Source organism: Gossypium hirsutum, chromosome A04 (genome assembly GCF_007990345.1).
Source record: "Gossypium hirsutum isolate 1008001.06 chromosome A04, Gossypium_hirsutum_v2.1, whole genome shotgun sequence".
Taxonomy (NCBI): Eukaryota; Viridiplantae; Streptophyta; class Magnoliopsida; order Malvales; family Malvaceae; genus Gossypium; species Gossypium hirsutum.
Window position 1 is genome coordinate 7,731,415 of NC_053427.1, and position 25,817 is coordinate 7,757,231.

At 31.2% G+C, this 25,817-nt stretch overlaps 1 protein-coding gene and 1 long non-coding RNA gene across 13 annotated transcripts; both read left to right on the forward strand.

Moving 5' to 3' along the window:
• The first annotated feature begins 2,204 nt into the window (after positions 1-2,204).
• LOC107944566 (uncharacterized) lies at positions 2,205-6,731 on the forward strand. Of its 12 annotated transcripts, none has more exons than XR_005925439.1 (9): positions 2,251-2,723; positions 3,163-3,207; positions 3,312-3,404; positions 3,903-3,996; positions 4,414-4,526; positions 4,600-4,653; positions 5,731-5,918; positions 6,038-6,087; positions 6,391-6,731. It is a non-coding gene; the product is annotated as an uncharacterized lncRNA (long non-coding RNA). The 12 variants fall into 12 exon arrangements; XR_005925432.1 differs by having other exon boundaries at positions 3,312-3,384; XR_005925437.1 differs by having other exon boundaries at positions 2,248-2,723; positions 3,312-3,996.
• Positions 6,732-16,815: 10,084 nt separating this feature from the next.
• LOC107948769 (pentatricopeptide repeat-containing protein At1g63330) lies at positions 16,816-19,138 on the forward strand. The gene is made up of 2 exons (XM_041110839.1): positions 16,816-16,921; positions 17,033-19,138. Exons 1-2 carry the CDS (start codon positions 16,831-16,833, stop codon positions 19,003-19,005), a joined length of 2,064 nt encoding a protein of 687 aa, XP_040966773.1. The 5' UTR covers positions 16,816-16,830; the 3' UTR covers positions 19,006-19,138.
• Positions 19,139-25,817: the final 6,679 nt, after the last annotated feature.

Here is a 25,817-nt window from a genome sequence, read left to right on the forward strand (position 1 = left end):
TTAATAATGAAAGTAAATGATGATCATTTGAGGCAGGTGCGAAGTTAAAAAAATTTTAGGGGGCCGAAATAAAATTTTAATTTTTAATAGTCTACATCTTTATAATTTTTAAAGGATTAAATTAAAGTTTTATAATTTTAGGGCCCAAGTGCAATTTTATCTTTAGTAATTTAAAATTTTAAAATTTTTTAAAGGGTCAAAACAATAATTTTTTATTTTAAGGGGGTCGGAACTCCTGCCAACTCTCCTAGATTCGCCACTGATTAGAGGTGTTCAAGGGTCAAACTTGAACATAATATTAACATTATATTTACCCAAATTCGATTCGTGTTTAAAACATACCTATTTTTTTCGAACCTAATATTATTTTTAAATCCTCCTAAATTTTGAGTTTGAGTTGTAGTTGATCATAACTTTTTAAAATTTTCCAACCTAATTCCCAACTATATATAAAAAAAAAAGTTGATTATTGTTGTAGTTGTTGTATTATGAGGATTTAGGTGCATGCACTTGAAAACCTTCTTTCTTTGGAAATATATAAATACAAATAAATGTACGGATTTTTCATATGTATTAATCATTTGGAGTTGTTTTTCTTTTTGAGAAATAATCATTTGGAGCAAAGGGATTTTTTAGTATTAAAATGAAATTTGATTTTTTTACTTTTACTTTTACTTAAGAGGAACTATTTTATCAATAAAAGTCCATTTCTTACTTTATTTATGGAAATTGATCATTTTTTTTATTATTTATCGGAATGGGCCAAAAACACTAAAACGTGTTTGATAAACTTTTAATATTGATGTCTATAATATTTGCATTAGTTGAATGTATATATGGATGTGAAACTATGAATAAAAACGATAAATTCTTGTAATCATGGAATGCATTACAGGAAAATAGGGTTTTAGCGGCGTTTTATTAAAAAACGCCACAAAAATTATACATTAGCGGCGTTTGATTAAAAACGCCGCTAAAAACAGAGCAATAGCGGCGTTTTTGGTCAAACGCCGCTAAAAACAGAGCAATAGCGGCGTTTTTGGCCAAACGCCGCTAAAAACAGGGCAATAGCGGCATTTTTGGCCAAATGCCGCTAAAAAACTGAGCAATAGCGGCGTTTTTGCTCAAAACGCCGCAAAAAGTCATATAACCCCTAAAATCCTAAACCCAAAAAAATCATAAACACTAATCTATAACCCCTAAAATCCCTAACCCCTTAAAAACACTAAACACTAATCTATAACTTTTAAAACCCTAAACCCCAAAAAACACCATATGGATGTTGATGTGTATATACATAGATATTAATGTAAAAGCTTATGTTCATAATAAATTATGGAAGCAATAGTAGTTAATATTGATTAAATTTATTTTTGGGTTTAGGGTTTAATATTTAAGATTAAGGTCTATGGTTTAGGGTTTTATGGTTTAAGGTTTAATGGCCATGGGTAGTATATTAATCTCAAAATTCGATTTGAACGGCGCCGTTTCATTACAAACAAAATAAAGTTCTAACTTAAATGTTTTCGTTTGTCGCCTTCGCCCCGTGCATCGCAACCCATCCCCTCTATCGCCTTCGCCCCGTGCGTCGCAACCCATCTCCTCCATCGCCTTCGCCCTGTGCATCTGCTGCATAGCCGTCGAGTGTCCCCTCTGCTGTCCGAATATATTTGGTGAATTCAACGAGGTTGTCAATTCCTCTGAACAAGGCTGACTTCACTTTTAGGTTAGTAACTACATTCACCATGTTCATCTTATTTTACTTGAATATCATATTCTAGCTACCACATTTTCTGCTACAACGGCTCGTTTATTTTGATAAATAATTAAATTTGCTGTGTCATTTTATATTTTTTTAATTCATCGATTTCATTTTATTTCTGTTGAAGTTTCCTTTTGTTTTTTTATACAATAATTTAAAAGTTATAAAAATCTTCAAAAAAAATTAAAAATTAAAAATTAAAAATTAAAAATTAAAAAACTTAAAAATTTAATATTTTAGTCCATATTTCAATTAAAAATTTTAATATTCAAAATTAAAAAAATTCCATAAAATAGTAATCTCAGCACAAAAATTATGAAAGAAAAAAATAAAAAAATATGTTAAAATAAAAAAAATTAAAATTACTCTATAGTGGCGTTTTTATTAAAAATGTCACAAAAAATTTGAGTTATAGTGGCGTTTGTTTTGAAAACGCCACACAAGGCCACAATTTTACCAAAAAAAGGCCATTATAGCTTAATTTTGCTTACCCGCTCACTTCCAAAAAAATCCCGCTCACTCCCAAACTCCCTCTTCTTCTCATCTATGTCGCTCGCCCTAAATCCCCCAAATAAAATTTAGCTACTCTTTTTCTCTCGTTTCTGTTTTTCTCTCGATCCTTCGTTTCTTTTCACTGTCTAGATATATCCGCCTCTCTCATCTTCGCAAGTACTCTCACTTTGAATACTCCCATTTTCTTATTGATTTTGCAGATCGGTTCTCTAATCCTTTTTTCGGGTGTAGCGTTTTTTATACGGTTGGTTGTTGTTGAAGAAGTACTACTTCCATGGCTACAAAGAAAAGTGTTGGGGACTTGAAGGAAGCTGATTTGAAGGGAAAGAAAGTGTTTGTTAGAGTCGATCTGAACGTTCCATACAGATGACACAAGGATCTGTGCTGCTGTTCTCACATCAAGTATTTGATGGGTCATGGCTCTAAAGTCATCCTCTTTAGTCATTTGGTACCTTTCTTTTATTCATTTTCTTTAGATTTGATTTCTTTAATAAAAATTTTCTTTTGATCCCATACTGGGTTTTTGGGTTTCTGTTTGCCTTTTGATATATCTGCATGTTTTGATCTGGTGTTCATTGAGATCTTTATGGGTATTTGTGGGTTTGAGATTTATTTTTGATTGACTAAGCTAGATCTGTCTGAACCGGATGGAGGCAGCATCATCTCTGTTTTTTGTTTAAATCTTTTATGTTCGATCTCATTTTCTTTTTAATTCTAAAATCATCGCACGGAGATAGTATTTATTGATTTTTGATATATCTAACAAGCATGTTCTGTGGCTGATATTTTCATAGTTACTGTCTGTTTTTAGCTCGTAAATTGGTACACCTTTGTTTTCTCTTGATTCTGATTTTGAGCTTGGTTTATTATTTGCACAATTTTGGCAGCAATAGTTCATCTAAAACTATATAATTGCTTTGGCGAATGTTAAGGTAGAATGATTCTTCTCCTTATTCCATTAAATGATAGTCTAAGCTCTTAAAGAATATCTGGGGCATGGGATGAGTAGGTGTATGTTTTTGTTTTGTTTTGTTAGGATGAGCAACCAGAAGTACAAGGACCAGCAGTTTTGGTCTCAACTGAAAGAGTATCAACTATCAGTCCAATTGGTATTTCTCTGTGTGTGTATGTATGTGTTTTTTATGATTTAAGGGTTTTTCTTCATTGGATTTAGTTGAAATATGGAATATATGTTCATTGCAGTACTTGGACTTGAGGTTTTAGAACTTTGATTTGCATGAAACATGAACCTTTGACTTGCGGGTCTCTTTTTGTCTGTCTCTTACTTTGGAAATTGCTCCAAAATTTTACATATTAACTTGTTGATTGTAATGTGATAAGAAGTATAAAGGAAGGGTTTGTTATCTTGGCTATCAAATTTCTCCAGTTCTTCAATTCAAATATTGTCAGCCTTGCTTATTGGCATCTTCTTCAATGTGTTTGATATTCTAGGTAGCATTTATGTGGTTGATAATCCTTAATTCCCATACAAGTTATAATGACTACTGAAGGGCATCAACTCCTCAATGAATTAATGATTTTTTATTCTTGTTTTCCTTTCTTTTTAATCTTCTCTTTGACATGATGTTTGATAGCCTAGTTCATTATTCTTCTTACTGATCTCTAGGATTTCGCCTGGCATTGAAGAATTAGTCAAGAAGCTGAAGGCAAGGAATACCGATGTTTATCTAATTTCCGAGGGCTTCCGCCAAATGATCAATGTATGCAACTATGCTACTAAATGCTTGAAAGACCATCTCTGTTTTACTTTGTTCTGTTAAGGCATTCATGTGGTTTCGTTTGCCCTTCTGATAAATGCAGATCTGAAGTCACTTGCAATATTTTGATGATATTGAAAATAGAAACTTGAATGTAGGAAACTGGAAAACACGAAATGGAAATCCTTACTTGACATTAGATATTACACATGCAACAAATGGTGACTTCTGAAAAACCAATTAGATATAAAATTATGAAAGTGTGATATGGGTAATGTTGTCATCAGTAAGAGTCATTGTACAGCATGTAAGTTCGTTACTATTGAGAGAGCCATGTTATTGTATATTAATATAATCTTCCAATGGTTAACCATTGGCCAACTACTGCCAGAAAATAGTTAATTGAGAAGCATTTTGTAGCCTGTTGCATCAATCCTTGGAATTCAGCAAGAAAACAGTTTTTGGGATTTGATGCTAATGAGCTCACTTCGAGGAGTAGAGGAAAAGCTACTGCTGTTCAACAAATAAGAAAGGTGAGTCTTGTGGCTTTTTTTTATTGGCCGGCTAAAAGTTCATTTTCCAAGTCTAACCAAAAAAAAATTCCAGGTTAAGGGATACAAGGCATTAGACATGATTGGTGATGGTGCTACTGATCTTGAGGTTAGTAAATTCATCTTACCTTTCTTTAGATATAGTTAATCTTTAAGGTTACCATATAAAGTAATTTTTCCTTCAATGCATTGGCAATCAATATATTAACGGTTAATGAACCCGCACAAAAGAGAGAAAATGGAGGTCATCCTGTTGCAGGGTTTTCATCTTCTGCATCTGGTATGCGAGGAAATAACATGAATCGTGTAGAGTGTATAATGTGCTTTGAATTTCCACTTTAAAAGAATTAACCACAGAAGTTATAACTTTTTGCAGGAAAAATTTATTGAATTAGTTTCAACTTTATTTAACTAATAAATATAATTTCAAAGCTCAAAAATCAGATCCACCATAAGCAAGGCTTGATGCAATTTAATCAATTAAATAATATCAGTTCAAATTAGTGTTAAATTTAGTGTTAAATTGTTATTTTTAATAAAAATATTAAAATATTAAACATAACAATTTATATGTATTTTTATATTAATTATGATTTATATATATATTTGAATCAATCAATTAGAAGCAAAAAATTTCACTATAGGCCAAAAACACGCACGCATGACAGTAGGAAGAGAATTTTCGTAAGAGCAACTGAGAGTCACTCCTACAACTTTGTCTTTTCCTTTTCATGTCTTTTTTTAGTTTTCTGATCTATTCTTATCTACTTCTATTTCAGTGGGTTTTTTTAGGGTTTTCAGCTTTAGAACAAGTTTGTCTTTGCCTTTTTCGTCTCTGTTTTAGTTTTCAGACCACTGCTTCCTTAATTTTTCAGTGGGTTTTAGTGTCAGAACTCGGTCTGGTTCTTTTTATTTTAGTGTCATTATCTTGCATTCTTTTCCTATTTATATACATATATATATTTTAATGAATTCAGGTCTTCCTGCTATTCTAGATGATAGTTTATTCTTAGTAGAACTTTGGGTATGCGATAAATATTTTTGTTTTGGGAGTAAATTTTGGTACAGAAATTGCATATTAGTCCAACATTATCGTGTATTCAATTGAATGTGTTTCCATCTTTATCTGCTATGAATGTCTTTTGAACTTAACACATTTTATGTATTTTCTTTTGTTCTTTTTCAGCTGAAGATGGTTCTTCATCAGTAGCTGTGGATTTGCAGCAACTTAATTTGCATAATGTGATTTGCCAAGCAAAATCTGGAATGGGGAAAACAGCTGTTTTTGTTCTATCAACTCTTCAGCAAATTGAACCTGTTGCTGGGCAAGCTGCTGCACTTGTTCTATGTCACACTAGAGAATTAGCGTACCAGGTGGGTTTTAGAGTCTTGAATTTATTCTTTGGTATTATCATGCCAGTTGAGGGTGTTTCAGCACCATTTCATCACTGAATTCATTCTTACCAAGTATTACTTCCTCTATCATTTGACAGAGTTTCCGAGTAGTACAACTGCTGAGTCATGTTTTGGTGCTGCAATCAAGGTAAGTCATTACAAGGTTATACCTTCATTTATTTGTTTTGAACTTTTAGTATGTGTTAATTTAACATCTGATGGTGATTAATATCTTCATTGTATGGTGCTTCTAGATTTTGATTTGTTTTGATATTTTGGTTGTATATGTAGAATTATCCATTGAAAAAATGTTGAAGGTTAATTTTGTTTCGTTAAAAAAAGAAAAAAGAAAAAAAACCAAATTAACCGAAATATTAAGCTGTTCTCTCTTTTCCTGCAATTTTGTAGTTAACGGATTTGGGTTTCACGTTACATTATTTGTATGTTGTAGGTACATATTATGCACAGCCTTTTCAATGACTTCTGCATTAACAGACTGGAGTAGTATACAAAAATCCTTTAGGCACTTTCAGACTATTCAAATCTATAATATTTTTTCCCCTCTGTTTGTAGATTCATTGGCATCTTGTCTTAATGAGAGTGTAGTTTATGAAGTTTAAACTTTGCATTGTCCTCCAAGGTATTAGAATTCCTAGTTCAAAACTTAGCAATTTGTCTTTTATAAAAGACCTTTGCATTTTCAGTGTTGTTTAGGTTCGCAAACAAGATGTTGTATTTGGACTTGTATTTTATTTATATTTATATTTAATCTAATTTTTATTATTTATTTTAGTTTTGATTCTATATTTTTATTTTTATTTTTATTTAATAATGAATTTTAATAGAAAATTTTTATATTTATATTATGGACATTATTCTTCTCAATATTTTGATAATGAATTTTAATTTTTTTATATTTTTCATGACTTTATAATATTTTTATAATATTTTTTTTTAAATTTTATGACCTTTAGCGGCGTTTGTGGGGAAAGCGCCGCTAAAGATCATGACTTTTAGCGGCGTTTTTTTAAATAAACGCCGCAAAATTTAGCGACGTGATCTATAACGGCGTTTTTTGCGGCGCTTGTAAAAATGCCGCAAATAGTTTTAGTGGCGCTTAAAGGCCTAAAAAAACGTTGCTAAAAATCAATTTTGTTGTAGTGATGTGGTGTGGTGATTGTTTAATTTCTATCTTAATTATAAAGTTGGAGTTCGATCTTGGTCCATTGGAATGGAGCATATTTCATAACTAGTCATTTAACTTGATAAAGAAACGAGTGTGGATGAATACGGAAGAGGATCGTAAGTTTGTTCAAGTCACAGATTTGACTTAGAGATCTAGATATTTAGAAATAAACTTAGATTTTAACACAAATCTAAAATGCAAACGAATCCAAGTCAGATAAAAAAATATTAAAGAATAGTTAAGATGAAAAAAAAAACAATTGAATAAATCAAAGATTTTAATAATTAAATAGGAACAAAATAGAATAAAGAAGATAGATGGAAAAGATGGAACGTGGTGAGTGGAAGTCTAAAAAGCCTCGGAAACACGAAGAATTCACAACCCTTTCAAGAAGCTCTAATTTCCCCTCGAAGACAGAAAACTTGACAAGAAAAAGTTTAATGATTATCCCCACAATCTAAAAATGCAATATTGGGCTCATAAATAATAAAAATTAAGCCTAAAACCTGAATCCAATATGATTTAATCTAAAATTAAAAGCCCAAAACTTGTAATTCATATAATAATCTCGTCCAAAAATTCTGCTCGCGTAGTCTTCACTAAAACGGTCATAACTTGAGTTCTCGAACTTGAAGTCGAGTGATTTAAAGTGATTTTCGAAGCTAAGAGATAAATATTCGAATGCTATGAAGACATATTAATTCATAAATGCCTGGATCCCATACAAATATTTGTTGCAAGTTAACTAATCTTTTCAGCTTGACAATTGATAGCTTGGTTGGATCTTGAGGTAGTGTAAACCCATCACATTCATAGGTTTGATATTGATGCTTGAGACTCGAATCATAACTTTTTAGATAAAAAAAAACTCTTTGTAAATTCAAATTCAATCTGTAATAGTAACTTCTTTTGCTAAAAATTCTGGTGTTTACTTAAAAAAAAATAGAACTTGTTTTATTATATTTTATTTGAATGAACCTGTGGGCACATTGTGGTAAAGGGGTCACTCATTTCATAGTCAATGTTTGGACCGCTAGCTTTAGAAAATATTTTTTTTTGGTATTTTTTAGGTTTGTTTTAAAGTTTAGGTTAAGAGTTTGTAATTATCTTTTCTAATAATATTATCTTTAAAATTTGAATTTTAATTTTTTCCTTAAAAGTACACTATTTTCAAAATTTGATCAGAATGATTGGATAGAAAAAATTATCAAGGTATCAATCTGATAAAAAGAATTGGATGGGTTGATTCATAAATCAATTGAACCAATGACAGAATCAATTTAAAAACCGATTGAGCCAAAAATGGAATGATTATCTATTTTTTAAATAATTTTTATATGCTAACAATTTGTTTTACTTATATTTTAATATATTTTTGCATTCGTATTATTTTCACGTTGTATATAAAAAAATGTTTTTAACAACTAAGTTTTTCATATTCTCTTCACAACTCTGATACAAATACATGAATAATTAATATGAGAAACACTATCACATGCATATGCGTGTAAAATCCATGAATTTAGATAACACGTATACATTTAAAATAACATACAAAAATAATGAAACATAAGATTTGAATCTAGTTTGTCATAATAACACATGAAATATGTACGATATTACAATTGAAGAAAATAATAAATTATGCATATTGAAATGAAAATGTACAAAATATATTAAAACGAATCTTTGGTTGAGTAGTAAATTTAAGACTTTACCAATCTAATTGATATGGATTCAAATCTCACAATATGTATATTTTTATTGATTTTTATTAAAATGAAAAAACTAAAAATACCTTCGAATGATATATTGGAAGAATCTTTTGGGTCTTCCAATATCAATAGGTTGATTGTTTTGCTCTTGTATCTTCCAAGATCTCTAAGAGTTGTTTCCTGGATCCGAAAGAGAGTACTTGGGTTCTTCCAATAACTAAAAAGTGTATCATGCCTGAATCTAACCAAGGTTTGCGGTGGTGGAGAAACTAGACCGGAAAAATAGAGGGATTCTAAATGTAAGATATCTAATGAAACTGTCGCTGGAATTGAGATCTCATTCAAACAGAAAGATATCAAATATATTGAGTTTCTTTTTGTATATTACATGGATGATTCAATCCGTAAGAACCATGATTGGGAATTGCTTGTTTGTCTTTCTTCAAGTAAGAGACAAAACATAATCAACTTGAACTCAGGACAACTATATGAAATCTTAGTGAAAGACTAGATTTATTATCTCATGTTTACTTCTCGTGAAAAAATACCAAGGGTTTCTTGTGTTGGTGCCAAATTAAACTAATAATAATATAGATATATGACTATTTTCACTGGACACAAACAAGCTTATCATTCTAAGAATGTCTTTTGCACTAATTAATCAAAACCCACAAAAAAAGTGATGATTGGAATTCAAATATAAAAAAATTATCACTAAGACCCCTTTATTTTCATAATGTATCAATCAACTAATTGAGTATACAAAAAAAAGTTAATTTAACCAAAAGCTAGGTTTCGGCCGCTATCCGAACCAGTCACCGAACCTAAAAATGTTAATTTTCGACCCGTGCCTAATCAACTCGAATTATTGTTTATTCAATGATGAATATAGGCGAAGTGATAATAAATTTGCATTTGGATACTATTCAGCATGTGTTTAATTCTTAGATTTGTAATTTATAATTATTTTTATTTGCAGATGATATAAAATTATGAAAGGACAAAACTATCGTCATAATAATATTAATTATAATTTTAAAATAGAGATATGATCTATAATTTCATAACTGAGTTGATATATAAATATTAGTTTAAATAAAGTTTTATTTCAAAAAATAAAATGATCTTACATATCAATCTGAAGAAAACCCGAACCGGATTAAAGTTAAAAGTAAACATTTTTATTGATAAAACCAATATCACTCTTTTCTGATTTTGTCAAATTAAACAAAATCATATGATGACGTGAGTTGAGGCATTAAATGGCAAAATTGGGAATCTTATAAAGCTCTTTCAATGTTAAAAATTATATAGTAAAAACAATAATGGATGAATTTTTTAAACTAATTTATTGGGAATATAAATAAAAACAAAATACTAATTTTAAAATTTTATTCAACCTCGAATTTTATAGAATATGCTATGGAATTTCGATCTGATCCATACATAGTTGAAGGACCAAAAAGTAAAATAATATAATAATATTTGGCCTTCTAAGGTGTATGTTTACGTGGTCACTTCAAGTCCCTACAAAGTTGCTTAAAGATATATACATACTAAATTATTACACACTTTTGGGTGAGATCTTTTTATGTATAACATATATTTATAAAAAAATATTTAAAAAAATTAAATGTGATTATGATCGAAATGGTTAAAGTAAAGCTTTAATGTTTATGGTTATGTTCAGATCATATCATATGTAGTTAAGAATAAATATAAAAATTATATATAGATTTTGTTTAAATGTGTTGTTGACACCATTTTTTTGAATGAAAACGGGGTCGACTTGGATTTAAAAAAAAGAATGAAAACGGGAGTCGCCACCAATCCTTTTTTTGACGAGGTGTGATCGGGTCACCTCAAAAAAGTGGTTGTTTTTAATAAATGATTTAATTTTATTAAAACAACGATTTTGGTCTACGAAATCCAGAAAAATGAGTTCGGGAGCCGGTTACGCACGAGGAAGGATTAGCACCCTCGATACGCCCAAAATTGGTACCTAGTTGATTAATTAGTGTCTTAGTGTCGAAAATTAAAAATTTGAAGAGTTTTAAAAAAAAATACGATTCTTAAAAGAAAATCTGATGTCGTGAATTGAAACATAAGATTCTCTTGTTCCGGAGGAATATCACATCCAGCACGTTAGGACACGATACTCTAAACCATCGAAACCAAGATCACCTTATAGTTTAATGAAACCATACTTTGAAGCTTTAAGAGGATATTTGGCTATTTAGTCAAACGAGAAATCGAAACTCAGCACGTTAGGGCACGTTTTCTCGAGTTTTTCAAAATGCATGACATTGCCTTATTTGGAAAATTTTGCTTTTGAATAGTAGCGAATGCAATATTCAAGCAACATGTGTTATTTATTTAGGTTAAAATAAGGTGATCTATTGGATAAATACATTGAGGTTTAATTCGCGAGGCAAAGATATGAAATAAAATATGGTATGACATAGAACAATGATCCACGCATAAAATATTCCACAAGTGCATGGCAATAATATGAACGTGAGTAAGCAAATTTACATACATGCAATAGCGATAATCATGCAACATTCAAATAATAGCGTCGATAACTAAAAAAGCCAATGGATTAAATGGTAAAAGATATAAGGCAAACTTAAATGCATAAAATGTAAACAAATTTACGAATAATAACAAACGAATTTAAAATGAATAGCGTGAAAAAGAAATTTACTATAAACAATGTACAAAATAAATTAAAAAATAGAGTATGTGTAAAAGAGATTTTTAAAATAGTTAATATACGAGACATCAAAGAAATAACTAGTATGTATATATATATGAAAAATGGATATAATAATTTAAAATTTGATAATATATATTTATATAAATTTTAAAGTAAATAAATAAACAATTTCAAATGAATAATACATAAAGCGAGTTTAAAATAAATAATGTAGAAGAATTTTAAAATCTATATTATACAAAGCAAATAAAAAATCATATGAAATATTTTAAAATAGATAAATATATACAAATAAAAGTGTAAAATATGGAATAAGTAGAATGGGTCTAAAATAAGGTATATAAAATAATTTTAAAATAAATAATATACAATTTAATTTAAAGGTAATAAATAAGAAGTTTAAAATATATAATACGTAAAAGAATTAAAAATAGACAATATAAATATGTTTTATAATGTTAATAGTTCAAAGGTAATATAAAGAGAGTTATTCGAAATACATAATATACAATAATTTAAAATATAAAATAATTTGAAATAAATATATAACAATTTTTAAAGAATTATAAATATATAAAAAAAGCTTGAAATAAACTATATGTATATATATAATAGGTAAGGAATAAAAAAATAAATAATACATATAAAATAGATTAAGGTAACAAATATACATAGAGCAAGTTAAAATAAATAATAAGAATTTGAATAAACAGTACATTAAAATAAGTTAGAATAGGTGTAAATAAATAACATATAAAATATTTGAAATAACATATAAATGAAACATTTAAGAAAGGGTTAATAGATGAATTAAATAGATTTAGGACATGGCTAAAAACGAATTAAAATTCGGGGTTTAAAAGTATAAATATTGGAAAGTTAATTAGGGATCAAAACGAAAACTAAACAGGATCCGAGGGCTAAATTTTAAAAACAAAAGAAGACAAAAAATGGGCTTGATTGAATGGGGGTTGCGAAGGAGAAGGACCAATCGCATAAATATCCCTTTTAGGGAGAATTCACAACCCACAGTACACCAACGGCACCGTTCCATATGACTTAAAACAAAAAAAGGTTCCTCTTTTTTTCTATTTTGTTGGTTCCTCTTTGAATTTCCAAGAGAAAAAAAAAACAAAAACTTTTTCTTTTCCCCCCTTTTCGTTTTCGTTTCTTCTCTGCTAGGGTGATGCACCCATCATCGCGCCGCCACCAGACCACCTCCCCTCCACCATGGACGGTGGTCGGAGAGGTGCTAAATGGCCCTTTTAGCCCTTGTTCGCGGCAAAAAACAAATAAAAGAGGACGCTTTGGTCCTTTTACCAAACCGACGCACCCGCCAAAGCCGAGACCAAACCTTGAAAGGTTTTGAGGCCCTTGGTGCCGGTGAAACACCCTTGGCGACGGTAGAGCGTAGGACCACTCAGGTAAGTTTATTCCTCTTTCTTTTTATTTAAAAGATTTGTGTTTAGAAATAAAATAAAAATGAAAGAAACAAGAAACGAAAATATCTAATGAAAGATTGAAAACCTTCGAAGTTTCTGTTCTGCCTTGTATTTTCAGTGTGCGTACCCCAGAGAAGGGATATCCTTTTTCGCTTTTTAAAGCCGGATTACAATATTTTACATCCATCTTTCTTGTCGTTTTGCTATTTGTTTCTTTTATTTGTCATTTTTCTTGTTTTTTTTTACTGCTCGCGTGTTCCTCTCTTTGCAGGTGTGTCAGAGGCATGTGAGGCCGGTGGTTGGTGCCCTGAGCGGTGGTGGCGCACGCGGCAGAAAAGGCATGCGGCGGCTGAGGCTGAAGGAGGCTAGGGTTGCTGAAAAATCTTAAGCAAATGGGCTTATTATTTGGGCTAGGGTTTGATGTAAATTGGGCTTGGGTAATTTAGTTTGGGCCAGGCATAATTGGGCTTGTACATGTGTAATTTGATATATGAAGTTTGATTTGGTTCAAATGTATACATAGGAATTTTTATTTTGATTCAATTGTACACATTGAAAGAAATGAATTTGTTAAAATTTTTAAAATTGAATAAGTATAATTATTTGTGTAACATTTTCTCTTGCGTCTTAATGACTTGGTGTTGAGAGCCAAAGGCTTGTTGGTGAGAGGCTTGATCCATTGGGATGATGGTAGTAGCCACCTTGGAAGGTGTATGAAGAGGCGGGAGGAGAGAGCATGCCATATGTATTGCAAGAGGAGTTCCTTAGGGTTAGGGGAAGAGGCGCTAGTGGTTGGTCAAAGCTGAGGTGGCACAAATAGGCTAGGACTATGGGTTGACAACTGAGGGAGTAATGCAAGCAAGTACAATAGTGGTGGAAGATGCTAAGAGAGTGATGCAACAGACTGGGGAGAGAGATGGAAAAGGTTAAGAAAATGGTGCAAGAGGTCGAGAGAACAACATTGAGGGTTGGAAGAGAGGTACAATAGGTAGAAGCAGACAACTGGGTTAGAGTTTGGCTTGAAGAAAGCTCAAGGTCGATGGGGTTAATGAGGGTCATTGGAGCTGTTGAGTTTGCTGAGTTAGTGAATGTGGATAGGTTTGTTGGGTTAAGAGAAGCATTAGTGTGAGAGGAAGTCATGGTTCAATCCATACTCACTGCACCAATTGTTGATATAAGTGTTCAACAAGGAAGAAAAGGTGATGGTGCTAAGGAGGGCCAATACACTTAAGTTGGTTGAGAGCTGGAAAGGAAGATAAGCCAGGGAGGAATAGGGGAGAAAGGGAGACTAAATGACTAATCATATAGGGCATGTTGCAATAAATGAAACATGTCGTTTGCTCCTTTTGTGGGATTAAATCACCATTGTCAATCAATTTTATTCAGGATGTCCATTGTCGATAGAAGTGACTAATCATATAGAACATTCTGCAATAAGCTAGATAGTCAAGACAAGCTTCACCGAAACATGAATATTCAATGAAATAGAAGTTGATCAAATTACACAGTTTACATATTGCAAATTGCATGACTTTCAAACACATAATGGGCTAAACAATATACAAGACTTCAAAATCCAATTCAACTAATATGACACTCTTTCATCACCTAATTTGTTCGGATTTGTATCCCAACTAATGGAATGGAATAAAAATCGTAGCAACATTTAAGTTCCAACCTCTACCACACCACGCAGCTAGAGCATCTACTTAAACTGAATTTGCCAAGATTGTGACCATAAACTATCCATTAACTAATTGAAGATTGTTTTCTAAACAAATAATAAAACATTCTGAAGCTGTACTTTAAAAAATGTTTTAATTAATACATTTTTTATCGAATAGTAAAAATTTCTTTAAAATTTTTTATTGTATCTAATCTCCATGTCCTGTTAATAGGGGTGAATAAAATCTGATTTGATTCGAAAGGCTCGATAAAAAAAATAAATTTTGGAATTAAATAGTTCGAGTTATTTGAGTTAATCGAGTTATTGGGATCAAATCAAATAAAAATTATCAAGGTTTTTGGTTTAATTTGAATATGAATTACACAATCAGACTTATCCGAAAATTCGAATAAAAAAAAGGTAAAACTACGTTGTTCTGATAAATGTTTATCTTTTCTAAAGTTAAAAGTCAACCATTAAGTTAAAAAGGAAAACTACGTCGTTTTGATAAATGTTTACCCATTAAGTTAAAAGACAAAACTATTATATTGTTTATATAGTTAAATAATCTTGTACTTCATCTACTAGTTAAATAATCGATTCATATAAACGCAACATTGAGCATAAAAAATAGGATTTGTTAACTCGACTCGAAAATTTTTGACTTGATTCGATTAAAAAAAATCAAATTGAATTCGGTTGCTAAAATAAGATTTGTCAACTTGACTAACTGAAAATTTTTTTAAAACTTAATTCGACTCGACTCGACTCGACTCGACTCAATCAAATACTCACCCTATATGTTAATATTAAGCTTCACCAAGTTATCCTCCTGAGGCTCCCAAGTGGGTTAGTGATTTAACGTGTTTGGGGCTAAAAAAAAGAAATATAAGCTTTATTATTATTATTATTATTATTATAGAAATTTATTTAATTGAAATCCACGTGGCAGTGCATTATAGTGCCAAATGTCAAAACTTGAACTTATACAATAAAATTTATTTTCCAAAAAAGGCCAATATACCTTCCTGTGAATTAATTAAAATATCTTAAAAGTATTTTTAAATTGAGGTGATTTAGTTAAATTTTTATATAAAAAAATATAAAAACATAAAATATTTTTTATTAGTTTGGGTATATAATATTAAAATGATTTTAAAAATTAGAATACAAATTAGTATGTTCATAAAAAAATTTCAAAAGTATTATTGCAACATGAAAAAATTAAAAAAATGATAATTTAAATAAACAAATGTAATGTTATCTATTCCATAAATTCATAAATTTGATTGATTGAATTAATTAAATTAAATTAAATATTTATTTTATTTCAATTATTAATTTATTATTAAAATTAATTAAAAAATGAGATTAGTTTAAATATAATTAAAAAAAATTCATTTGTATTTTCGTTATTTTTTTTATATTTTGTCTATATATGTTAAAAGTGATACTCATTTAATCATATTTAAAACTTAGTTATAAAAATAAGTCCCACATTAATATATATATATATATATATATGATTTCTTTATAAATAATGTTATCTTTGTCATTCACATTATTGATAGTCTTTGTATTATGTTTAGATTGTGAATTTAGTTTATGTATTTAAATTTGCTTAATTTTAAATATATATTTTTTAATTTTTAAAATTTTAGTTTTAAAGTAAACTGTAACAATTGAATTTGACAAATAAAATTTTATTATTAATCTTGTACTATGTGTACAATTTGATCATTGTTAGTCCTATACTTTACAAATTTAGTCTCATGATGTTCGTTAAATCCTTTAAATAAAATAAGATGATCTTTTATGAGTATTATACGAAAAAATTTTTATTTGTTGGAAAACATTGATTTTAATATTTTTAGTATTTTTTGATATATTATATATTTTTTAAAAACTTATACAAAAATAATATAAAAAATTAATATAAGTCGTGCCCTGATTTTAACATTTTTATCAGAGTCGGACTTGAGTTAAATTTTAAGCCTATTTTTTAGATTAAGCCTAAAATTTTAATTGGGCCCAATCTAAACCAAACCTTCCCATGAACAGCTCTAGTAATAAACATAAGATATTTAGTATTGGAATTTTATAACTTTAATTCAAATATTATATTGATATAAATTGAATTTTATTATTTCCGTTACACATCGAATGTCGATGCATTATTTTCTGATTAAATTTTCAATTATCTGCTACTGCCGCCGCCATTTCTGCTTTCATTTTGCTGACTTTCAAGATATGGGTAAGCTTCCTTCTTCTTTTATTTTTCGCTCGGTTGTTAATGCTGGAAGCTATCTTTCTAATTTCCACTCTTTTTCTTCTTCTTCTAACACCATTTCTACCCACATCGAAGGCCTAAGTAAGAAACCCATGTCCATGCCCGTTAGAGGAAAGGGAAAAAGAGACCACCGCTTCGATAATGTTGATCATGCTTTGATTTTGTTCAATAAGATGATTGAAAAGTACCCAATGCCTTCAATTGTGGAATTCAATAAATTATTAGGAGCCATTGTTAAGATGAAACATTATCTCATTGTTGTTTCTAAGTATAGACGGATCGAATTATTGGGAGTTTCCCATGATGTTTATTCTATGAGCATCTTGATTAATTGCTTTTGTCAATTAGGTCGAATTGATTTTGGGTTGTCTGTTTTGGGGAAAATGCTGAAGTTAGGTTTTGAACCTAGTGCTGTAACTTTTTCAACCTTGATTAATGGACTTTGTAATCAAAATAAGATTTCTGAGGCTGTTAGTATGTTCGATGGAATGATTGAAAGCGGGTATCAACCTAATTTGATTGTTTACAATATAAAGCTTAAGGGGTTGTGTAAGACCGGTAATACTGGTAGAGCTGTTAGGTTTCTAAGGCTGATGGAAAGCAGAGGTTATGAACCCGATATTGTAGCATATAGTACCATCCTTGACTGTCTTTGTAAGAACGGTTTGTTACAGGAGGCTCTCAATCTCTTATCTGAAATGAAGGTTAAAGGCATTAGACCAAATGTCGTTACTTATAGTTGTTTAATTCATGGTATGTGTAATTCGGGCCAGCAGGAGGAGGCTACAAGGCTCTTGAATGAAACGGTGGATAATAATATTTCACTTGATATTGTCACATATAATATATTGATTGGTGCCTTTTGCAAGGAAGGAAAGGTTTCTAAAGCTGTAGAGACCGTTGACTTGATGAGAAAGCAAGGGATTGAGCCCGATGTTGTCAGGTATAATACACTGGTTGATGCGCTTTGCAAGGAAGGGATGGTCTCTGAAGCTGAGGGTTTTGTTGACGCAATGATAAAGCGAGGCATTGAGCCTAATGTTGTTACCCATAATGCATTAATCAACGGCCATTGCTTGCAGAACGAAATGGATAAAGCTAGAAGAGTTTTCAACTTGATGATTGAGAAGGGTTGTGCACCTGATATAGTTACTTATAATATATTGGTTGATGCACATTGCAAGCAAGGGATGGTCTTTGAAGCCAAGGATATTGTTGACTCAATGAGAAAGAGAGGCATTGAGCCTAATGTTGTTACCTATAGTGTGTTAGTTAATGGTCACTGCTTACAGAATGAAATGGATAAAGCTAGAAGGGTTTTCAGCTTGATGATTGAGAAGGGTTGTGCACCTAATATAGTTACTTACAACACCATGATCAATGGATATTGCAAAGCGAAGAGGTTAGGCGAAGCAATGGAACTCTTTCATGAAATATCTCAAAAGGGACCAATCCCGGATACTGTCACATACAACACTCTTGTGCAAAGTATGTTTCAGTTAGGGAAAGTTTCAACTGCTTGTGAACTTTTTAGAAAGATGCTTGCTTCTGGACAAGTTCCAAATATAGTGACCTGTAACATTGTGCTAGATGGTTTATGTAAAACAGGTCATATCAAAGAGGCATTGGGACTTTTTCAAGGGATACGAAACAGTGGGTTGGAACTTGATATTGTCCCATATACTATCCTAATTAATGGGTTGTGCAAAGCTGGGCATATCGAAGTTGCAAAGGAATTATTTCATCAACTCTCAGACAATGGTTTAAAACCAAATGTTTACACATATTGTGTAATGATTAACGGACTGTGTAAAGAGGGATTGCCAGATGAAGCATACAGGTTGTTTGGGAGCATGGGAGATAATGACTGTTTGCCTAATAGCTGCTGTTACAATGTAATGATTCAGGGGTTCCTTCACAACAGTTATACCTCAAAGGCAAAGCAACTTCTTACGGAAATGGTTGATAAGGGCTTTTTTGCAGATATAGGCACTGCCACCTTATTTATGGATCTCATTGTATACTCTAATAAATCAATCTTACTCTGAAATGTTTCATAAATTGTGTAAAGATTATCACTCGCAATGTGAAACAGTTTGTGACCATTGTACAGTGATAAAAGATTCTGGAAACTTGAATAAGGTTTAAACTTGTAGTAAGTGAGAATCTTGTTGGTGATAATGACAATAGCATTGGTTTCTACCTGCTCAGAACTTGTAACTTATTAAAAGCGTAGAATTCAATCAAATTTTTTGAAAATTGATTTTTGGAAAATAATATGATATTTTGAAAAATGTAATATATTCTTTTGTTCTAATGATTTTAGGTGAAACATTCTAAATTATTTGATAATTGTTAGGTAAAAAAATTTAATTACAAAAATTATTGTAAAATAAACTATTCATTTTTAATCAAACTTAGTTAACTTAATTATTCTCGTAGAATTATTTGTTATAAATTACGTTTTTTCATATAAAAACATCTTTACTAAAACTTAAAATATCTAATACAAGTAGGCAACAAATTACAATAGGCAATTGGAGGTTTGGGACAAATTTGATTGTGTTCATTCAGTAGACTATATGTTGACTTTAATCCACTGAAGCAACCATACAAACAAACTTGCCTGCAACTGTAACACTGGTTACTTGAAATACATGTTACAATATGGCTAAATCTTCTGAAGCACACTAGGATATACAACCACCTAACTTAAAACAGCAGCACTGACATTCAAATAGGCACAAAATACTACTGCTTGACAGTCCTATATCTTTGATGAAACAACAATGAAACCATCATCTTACTTGAACTCAACGATGATCTGCCACCCCAATATAAAGCCTTCAACAACAGCTATCAATCACCATTCTGTAAAAAAACATTTGAGATCGAAAGCATCTTGACTTTGCCTACGAATCTGCCATACCATTACTATCTCTCCCAATTTTTCTAAACAGTACCTCACGAGTGGACATCTTAATCTCATCAATGCTTGCTCAAATGTACCAATATTTCCAAGGCCTAGATTTCTCATTGATACACCAAGTAAGCGCGACTATGGAGTCGGATTCAACCATAAGCTTTCAGTCTTTGATCCACTAGGAATCCTAGAAGAAATGAAGAGCTAACTTAATCTCCATAATTTCAGTGAAATTAGAATCTGGGACACTTTAAGGGACTTGAAACATAGCAATGACATGATCCTTCGAATTTCTAAGAACCTCTCCACACCCCGTTGGACCAAGTTTACCTAATGCCAAACCATCCTCGTTAAACTTTAACCAACCTCATTTGAAGGTTCCCAACGCGCCACACTCTTGGTATGATGGCTACGGATACTCCCTTCACAATCTCACAGACTCTTCCACCACATTGACTCTACAAAATTCACACCTTCCAGCAAGACTTTTATCCAATGCAACGATCTGAATTTAACCAGAAAAAAAGAATCTCCTCTAAATTAAAATCTTTTCATCCAAACATAGAATCGTTTCATGCACTCCAGAGGGTCCACAAGGCAGCCATAATAGACATCAACCACGAATTAAACAGTGGTTTAGACAACAGCTTATCAAAGCATAACGAAAGAAAGGAAAAAATACCTCTAGGAAGCACCCAACAACATTCCACCATCCAGCAAATTCATATCAGAATTTGTTAACTCGGGCACATTTCAGCAAAATGTGACCAACATCCTTAGATTCCACTTTGCATCAACGGTAGGAATCCTGTCCAAAATCACCAACCATACAAAACATTGTCGCTTTGGCAGAATGTTCAGGCTCCATAATTTTTTTATAATTGAAGGACAAAAGCTGCCATGAGACAGCAATAGATAATCTGAATTTTTTTTTTTACGGATAAAATCCCTTCTCTTGATGAAATCGCTATAAAAAAAGTGAATCATTAATGACACTTGAATCCAACATAGCCTTCTTAACGCCCTCTTTTAACTATTTGACCTTCTTTCCTTTTTTTTCTTTTGCGAATCTCTTTGTCATCTCTTAATTTATTTTGATAGATTTCTTCAATGTGATTATTTGAATATCCAACATCCACTAAGTAATATTTACTACAATATAACCACTCATAAAAGAAAAATTTATTACATCTCTATGATAACTCGTAGAGACAATAAAATATAAAATACTATATACAAAATCAAAACCAGCTACAAGTGCCGCACAATACCATAGTTTTTCTTACATAGAGCTGATTTTGCTAACCAATCAATATGATCATTGAACACCATGTAATTTTTTATATTATTTTGTTCTACTAGATACAAAATTACAACTATAGGTAGAACAAAAAAACATATAACTGCATAACTTAGTTGCAAGCTCTATGGCTAGGATTGGAAGAAATTTAGGAATGGTGTTGAGTCTTTTTGAAAATTTGCCTAATGCTATTGTTAGTCTTGCGCAGATGGATAAAGGGTCAATTTCTAGATGTGTAGAAAACTACAGTAATTCTGGTGCTTAGATTCTTATGAGCGTCTTTGGCAACCAAAGAAAAACTTTAAGTTAAGCTTAAACTAAACAATCAAAGCAAATGTTATGGCAAAAATATATATGTTTAATGAGAAATGGGTGGAGCCTAAGCGGTTCAAGCCTATGTGATCAATACTAGCATAACTCTTTCAACCTTACCAAGATAGTGGCATCGCTTGAATGATGATTCTAATGAGAACCAAATTGTGTTTTTAATGAGAATTTCTACCTTCGTTTATGATTATGTTGGTAATTTACAACTATTATTATATAACTACTTAATCAAGTTTCCTTTTTATTTTTTCTTTTTATATTCCTTAAAAAGAATTTTACAATTAACAGATTTCAAAATTATTTTGAGTAAGGTAGTTAGTATCGTATTGGTGAGTATACCGTTTTTCTCTTTGTAGTATTGACATATTTCAGTGTACCGTTTATGTTTGATTAGCACTACGGCATGTACATTGGTGTGTTGTTGGATTGATCCGCATATCCGTCATTAATCTGAGTCAATTAATAGGGGCCTGTAATAACTAAAAGAGTGTAAATTATATTGATATATGAATATGCTAAAAACATGGGTATTGAGATTAATTTGTGTTATATGAGATGAGAGGCTATTACCTGGTCAATATTTTGATAACCGATAGAGTGAAATGAATATCCTAAGAATGATTAATAGTTGGACAATTTGAAATCTATGTGATTTGTGGTGATGATAATGTAAGGTTTGTTAATTTGTAAAGTAGTGATTCCCAACAATGCTAATTTAGTTTAATTTCAATTTTTATATATTGATTTTAAATTATGTTAGCACCACTAAATATTCAATACTCAACGTACGATTATGTGTTTTTTTTTTGTGTACTCAAGGTCAGTATCTCAGCTTCAGCTCGGGTTAAGTTAGTGTTCCTTTATATGTATATTTGTTATTAAAGACATGTACCTAGGTTGAGTCAACCAATTATATGCTTTTTTGGCTATTTTGGTACACTTCTACATCTAGGTGCTTGTTGGACCTTTTAAGTATCCGAAGGTTGAAATTGGTCATCTAAGTTTGTCATTTATATGAATGGTTTTGCTTAATTGATAATTTTCGAACTATACCAAGCAATCATGTACAAAATAGTGTGCTTCTAACTTGTTTGCATGTGTTATGATGTGGTAATTATGTGTACATTGATTTCGTATGTTAATGATATAGGTTAGGTGACTTTTGGAACTCATTTTCATGCTTAAATCATTACATTTTGGACTATCTGGAATGCTAGTCTCGAGACACAATGGTCAAGTCTAGAGATACTGAGAACAAAATTGACCATTTTAAGTATTTATGGGTAATGGTCTCGGGAAACATTGAACATGCCTCCAGAAATCAATTCTCAAGTCTCTTGACAAGTGCCACTTGGTCTTGAAATAAGTACACATCGAATGTAGGGATCAAAACAAGGGAACTTGTCTCCAAACACTTAGTTAAAGTTTGACAGACGGGTTTGGATTCGAGTCTCGACTCTATATTTAGCCCCAAGTAACACCGATGCATGTTAATAAGGTTGTGAAACACCAAGTATGCATGATTATGTTTGTAATAGAAAAAGGTTTTGAATTATACTATGATTATATGCTTAAATTATTTCGTAATTAAATCTAGATATTCTAAGTTGCATCAGTAACGTAACGTGATGCCACGCATTCAGATTCGAGAATCAGGTCGGGTGTGGGGTGTCACACTAATGGATATTGATGGAAGTCCGATTAAAGCTTGAATACAAGATTAGCTATCAAGGATTCTAAGCCATTTATGGGTAATCTAAGCTGATAATCTTCTTAAAGGAAAGAAGATGAGACAATTGGTGATGGTGTTGATCAAATAAAGGACCGGATGGTGGTGCAACGTGTGGCGGCTAAGGTGTTTCTAGCGAAGGAAAACAAAGAAAACGAAATGAAAAGAAAGATGGCAGAAGGAGAAGGGGTGTTTGAATGTGGTCACTGTTGAAGATGACACTAAATGGTGAGGGTAGCTACTGTGGTGGAAAAATGGAAAAAATGCTTGGCTAGAATTTAAAAAAAAAGGGGGACTTTGTTTGTATATGAAGAAGGAGATAATAAATAGAAAAAGATAATGTTTAAAAGATCTTAAAAGGATCCAATTTAACTTACGAGGGTTCAACTCACCCATGTATTTATCCATTCCAACTGAACCTTGAAAAGCAAACCTGAAGCCCATTACAAAAGTAGACCTATTAGTCTATCATTGGCTGTGGGTAGATCTGTCCATAAGTAGCTTGGCCCAAAGGTCAGTGTAAAAAGTCAGAGGGTTCGAGCAAAATATATGTTCAAAAAAATAAGCTTGAGCAAGAAAAAAAAAGGCTTGTTCTCAGTTAAAGTTTTTTGTCCCAGGCCCAACCCGAATTTGAAAAAAAATTGTTGTTTCCCCCACTGTTTTACTACCATTCACTATTATATTACTATTATTTTTTTCTTATTATTTGGATATTGTATAACTCTTATTTTATTGTTATTTTTGCTACTATTTTTGAGGCATTTGCCTGTTAAGTTCCATATATTTTAGTGTTATTTTAGTATAAATATTTTTTAATTATTTTCAATTTGTTGGTAAACATTTATTTTAATGTTATTAGTATTTTTGATTTATTATATATTTTTAATTTTTTATATAAAAATTTTAATAAGGGCGGACTGGATCGGACCCGAGTTTTAATATTTTTATTCGGGCCGGGCTTGGGCAAAATTTTAGACGTATTTTTCAGGCCGGGCCGAGATCAAATCTATCAATCGGACCTAAAATTTTGTTGTTTTAAATGGCAGGTTTTGATGTTCAAACACAATTAACAAGGACGATATCATGGAGAAAGGTGCAATATTTTGTTGAAGATGCATCATTTCTCCAATTAACCAGAATGCCCTTTTTCAGGCTTTGCTTTTTTAAAAATTTGGTGTTTAGATCTTAGGTGAACAAAATTTGGACTCCATTATTCTTAATCATTTTAGAGAGGTCTAGAGGCAAGGCAATGTCTTGGGCACTAAGGTAATTAGTTGATTAGGTCATCTCTGATGAGATGAGATTAATAGTCAACTATGTACACAAGTAACAAACGAGGAGATCAGATCAGATTTCCAAAATTTTTATCATCATTTAGGGGACATCATTGGTGTCGTAAAAAGTTTTTTTGAAAGCAGTCATGTGTTAAGGGAGATGAAACATAATAATGTTTCTTGATGTTAGATATGCAATGGCTGTTTAAATCATGAATCATGATTGATGAAAATGAGACGAATAACTGATGTCTTTCTTGATGTTCGGGTTCGATTAGGAGCTGAAGAAAGAAGTGGCTATTAAGGTTATCGATTTAGAGGAATCGTAAGTTGATGGCTTTGTTACTTTTGTTTAATTTATTCCTCATATATTCGAGTTTTAAAGGCAGGTGGTTGCTGTGTGCAAGATAGTCTTGTTTACGATCTTCCATTTGTTTAAATATTAACTTGCTCTCTTTCCCTCATCCCCCTCTTACTCAGGGTCTCTATGTAGACTTGTGGGTTTTTCAGGTGAGAAAACCACTTTTTCCTGGTAAATAAGCATCAGTAGTTTGTGTGAGTTCAGCAAAACAAATTTATCTTCCCATTCATCCATAGAAGTCCCATTATATATATCTTCGACTTGTATGGGAGTTTGCTGATGCATTTGCTTACTGCAAGTAGACTTGGAATGTAACAACTTCCCATTGCTTACTGTTTGTTTTGCTCTTCATATTTCATCTCTTTCTTATGCATGCTTTATTTTTATTTTATTTGTTCATGTTGCAGTGAGGATGAAGTGGAGGACATCCAGAAGGTATTCCCTTACTTTCTTACGAGCTACCATCTTACTAGGGCTTTCATATGTGTTCTTTTGTCTCCAGGAAATCTCTGTTCTGTCACAATGCTGTTTATTTGTTATGGAATGCTTATGGTGATTCTCTATATGCAGCTACAGTCAATGTTTCCTTTCAATAGTTGTCCAAAATAATTAAAAACTGCATACACAAACATGTTTAGCTTTCAACATTAAATGAATTAATGTCCCAAAAGTTTTTCTTTTCGTTTAAAACATTAACAAATGTGGATATTTCTTCTTCTTTTTTTGCAGTATAAAATTAAAAATTTTAAAGTTGGGCCACTGTATGAACAACTAAACATGAGTCGAGAATAAAATTTAAAATTTAAAATTCAATATATGTGTTTCATGGATGGAAAATTTAAAATTCAATATATTTTTTCTATAAAAAATAAAATATATTTTTAAAAAATTCAACAATATTTAAACTAGTCATTGGAATTCATATTTAATAAATAGAAACATTTTA